At 31.6% G+C, this 4,113-nt stretch overlaps 1 protein-coding gene across 1 annotated transcript; it reads left to right on the top strand.

Moving 5' to 3' along the window:
* The first annotated feature begins 418 nt into the window (after positions 1-418).
* Positions 419-2,489, top strand: LOC128553274 (uncharacterized). Its single transcript, XM_053534404.1, has 2 exons — positions 419-549; positions 895-2,489. The coding sequence occupies exons 1-2, from the start codon at positions 428-430 to the stop codon at positions 1,673-1,675; spliced, it is 903 nt and encodes a 300-aa protein (XP_053390379.1). The 5' UTR covers positions 419-427; the 3' UTR covers positions 1,676-2,489.
* The last annotated feature ends 1,624 nt before the right edge of the window (positions 2,490-4,113 follow it).

Genomic DNA, 4,113 nt, shown 5'->3' with positions numbered 1-4,113 from the left:
ACTTAAAATAAGTTAGACTTGCAATGTAAATATGGGGTAAGATAAACGTGTCACTGTGTTAAATCAATCTTTTATCGATAAAGCAAATGCAAAATGATTTTCCGAAAATATGAACGGACTTAAAATTCTGTCTTTTTAATTTTGCCATACGTAATAAACTTTAATTGTATGAATGAATACAATTGCAATTTAATTAAGAAAATAAATTGTCAAATCATTCATACCTCGCTATAAGTAATATTTTCTCATATTCAAGGTTGTGGAATACCTTTTCGTCGTTTCTCTTCGGAAGCCAATGAAATGTATTAGATAACGCACAATTTAGCAGCCAATCAAATTATTGGGAAAACCAATCCATTCTCTTTAAAAAAGATATATACATTCGCTTTAAAGCATAAGTGTTGACACTGAGGTGAATTCGAGCACTATGTATCTGAAACCTTCAGAAATATTCTTTTCGCAAGATTCAATTAATAATGTTTTTGATAAAAATTGTGGTCATAGATATAAGCCGATAGGCGAAACACTTGATGCATTATGCGAAGGAAGGTAAGTTTTCGATTATATATATTCTTAATTTTGTCATTGTATCACTTCTGCAAATCAAGTAATCTGACTAAATAACTGTTGTATTTTTATCATCTGGTAAAAAATCAGCCAGTATCTATTACAGTGTTTTCGTGTATAAAGTATACATTTTAATGCCACAATGGATGGAAGCAACACGTTGACTTATACATTACCAATATCAAATACAATAGATTTATTGTGCACTACAATCTTATTTTAGGTTTATTTATTTTATACGAAATTGCAACTCTGTTCATTCATTGTTTTTCTGACAAACTAATGTGTACCATTACATATGTCATTTCAATATAGTATCTTTTTCAGGTGCTCTGTAAATAGCATACCAACTATATCAGTTGTAAAGCATAACAATAAATGGTTCACAGCTGATAATAGGCGGCTTTGGGTTTTTCGGAACCTGGAGAGACTGGGAAAGTGTGACAAAATATATGTTAGTGAGGGGTTTTATATTCCTCCATCAAAGTTTACCACATATAATGGAGGCGAATCAGTTCATGTTCGCAATGGCTCCCCAGGAGGATTTTGGCATCGAAAACCAAGTGTGAAAAAGCCAACGCCTACTCCTACTATAACCATTAACAAAATACCAGTATCTGTCAACGATAGTAATAAGGAAAATGTGGCAAAGGAACATAACATTGATGACAACACAATCCATTCATCAGGCAGGCGCCCATTTCAGGAAATGGGAAATTTAGTTTCTAACTATAGTGTGATAGATGAAACTATCAGTTCACACTCCGAACCGGACAGTGATACTGATACAGTGTCCACAAGTTGTTCCGTGGAGCAAAGTAAATATCTTACATCCTCGGGAAATTCGGATAGGTCTTTATCCCAAGAAAAGCAAACAGTTCAGGAAGCGAATTTAAAAGTAATTGTTTTAGATGAAACCGCTATAGAATTACACATTTTACCTTGTCAGAATGTTGTTGATGAAGACAATAACAATAGTTTAACTGTTACAGCAAACCCGCAAACGACACAGACTAATACTACTAAGAAATGTAAAATACTATGTATCGTTATAACCGTCATAGTGGTTATTCTGTTTTCAGTATTAGTTCCAGTTCTTGCTTTATAAACTTAAATTGTGAATGATATTTCCATTCAATGAAGTATTCTGGTTTTCATTCAAATACAGTGATCAGGTTTTTGCCTTTCAAGTCTGGTCGTCTATTAGGTTGAATGAAAAGGAATCTTGGATGAATACTTCTTTTCACTGCATTTGTTTAAATGTCTTATGTCGTATAATGAATGACGCAAGGAATGAATATTTTAGATCTAAATATTCATGTTCGCCTCAGATATATATACATATATTATGTTGATTATCTTTTGTTAATTCAAAATTTTAGAGCACAATGTTATGTTTGTAAAAGGGTAAAAAAGCAGTTCAACAATTTAAGTTGTACCTTATCCATCTTATGCGTAATAAGAATAAAAATAGCATAAATAACATTTTGGTTTCAGATGTAGTGGAAAAATACTTTATATATCATTCGAATTGAATTTCCGAAAATATAAATTTACCTTACCTTTAGTTAGATAACACCTTAAGCTAAATATAGCTTTACCTCTCTAAGCTTATATTAAGTAGCACTTCTGTTTGTTTGTTATTTATTGAAAAATCATTGTAATTCAAGAATATGTATATGTAGCTAGACACAATGAAGTTTATTGCTCATTTATATATGCCGTTATAAAAAATAATGCACATAGACGTTCCTTGTAAATAATGTTGTAAGTGATTCAGATTTATATAATCTATTGTCAAATGCCATGTCGTATTAAAATCTAACATTAAAAGGTCAATTATGCAGTATCATATAAAGTTTTGTGTGCACGAGTAAAAACTTTGATCAGTGTAATTCTATCAATGTGGAAAATATATTTGATAAAATATTAGATATGTTTAACTCTTTTGTTTCTATAATCCATTAGTATGCACATCTGTAACATCAATAAATCGTGTTGTTTGATAATTGTATCTTTGGTTAAGTTATTAAAAATCACAGATATATGAAAGCGTTACACGTATTCGACTGAAACTTAAAAAAATCGCCCAGACCCTCTAGAATATTACTCATGTTTCAAAGAGTGCACGTTATTTCCTCCTACATAAATGTAGATATAAAAGCAAATACGCATATCATATATGGCCTAGCTCCACGGACACTGTATGTTTTAGATTCCAATGAACTAGCTGGTAGTACCTATGAATCCCTGTCCCTCCTGGAACATCAGGGATAACTGCCCATCAGCTTTGCAAGGTTTTTCAAGTTCATGAAAACGTGCATATATGATAGTAATTTGGCATTTGCTGGAAATAAAGGAAATATGATGACATTTCTTTAATTTTGGGGTTGGTTTAAATGAAAAGGCGATTAAAACATTCCAGAATAATATAAACCATCGTGAAGCACACAGAACAAAGTGTCGCTAGGCCTCTACGTTTGAACATACATTCGTGTATCCGGGACTTGTTTATAATCCACTAAGAACACGCTCCATTACCGCCTATATTTAAGAAATAATTTATAGCAAAAGAGTGTTTTAACACTTATTTATACACGATGGGTGGTGTTACGTCGGGCGTAAGAATTTTACGAGGGCGTAGTCTGAGTGAAATTATTACGACGTATTACCGCCCGAGTGTATACATAGTGTTAAAATACGGTTTTGGTATAAATTATTTCGATTCTAATATGCCCTTAATTTAAAACAGTAGATAAAATATAGTAGCTCTCGTTTTTGGTCGCAACAAAAACATTGACGTCATCGCACGTTAACGTGAAAGAGTGTTTTAACAGAGAAAAACATATTAGAGCTAGAATGTTGAAAATTAGTTTATGATTTTGATACAAAAGGTGACTTGTACGGTCAGTGCTTTGTATTTCGTTTAATTTCATGAAGTAGATTTATAAAATAATTAAAACGGAACGCAAGCAGACTGGAAATATAAAATTGAACTTGATGGATTTCAATTATTTTATTCTGCAAAGGATAAACAAAAGTAACATTTGCCATATACTTTAGTTTAAAACTTGTTATTTACTGAAATTAAATGAATAATAATTGTACAAACAGATTTGTTTTCTTTTTGGTATGTACATGTACAGCATCTAAAAGGAAAAAAGAAGATATGTATCTTAAATGCCTATTTCATTTTGTTCGTAGTATCTTCTCCAAACTTACACAATAACAAAGATGTGCATTGTATTTCAAAAGAATAGGAAAATCTTACATCGAGTAATAATCTTTGCAGAAATCCTCTCTTACCTTGTCGAAAATAATTGACATCAACATTATCGTGGTCATCGCGTTCGTGTAGTGTTTGTCCTATCTCTTGGACTATAGACTTGTACTTTAGATGACTGAATATTTTGTAAAAATGCATGGTGAGAGCCTACGAGCTCTTTATGAACAGTAATAAGGTTAATTTAGTAAAATATATCATTGACATACATGTAAATAGAGATTTTTCTGTGTTATGAAATGTAGTTATAGAGTAGTTTACCG

The sequence above is a fragment of the Mercenaria mercenaria genome, unplaced genomic scaffold (assembly GCF_021730395.1).
Source record: "Mercenaria mercenaria strain notata unplaced genomic scaffold, MADL_Memer_1 contig_3664, whole genome shotgun sequence".
NCBI lineage: Eukaryota > Metazoa > Mollusca > Bivalvia > Venerida > Veneridae > Mercenaria > Mercenaria mercenaria.
This window is presented reverse-complemented; position numbering and strand designations above follow the sequence as displayed.

Coding starts and splice junctions, on each gene's coding strand:
- LOC128553274 (XM_053534404.1), top strand. CDS start 428: ATGTATCTGAAACCTTCAGAAATATTCTTTTCGCAAGATTCAATTAAT. Junction 550..894: donor GATGCATTATGCGAAGGAAG/GTAAGTTTTCGA, acceptor TATCTTTTTCAG/GTGCTCTGTAAATAGCATAC.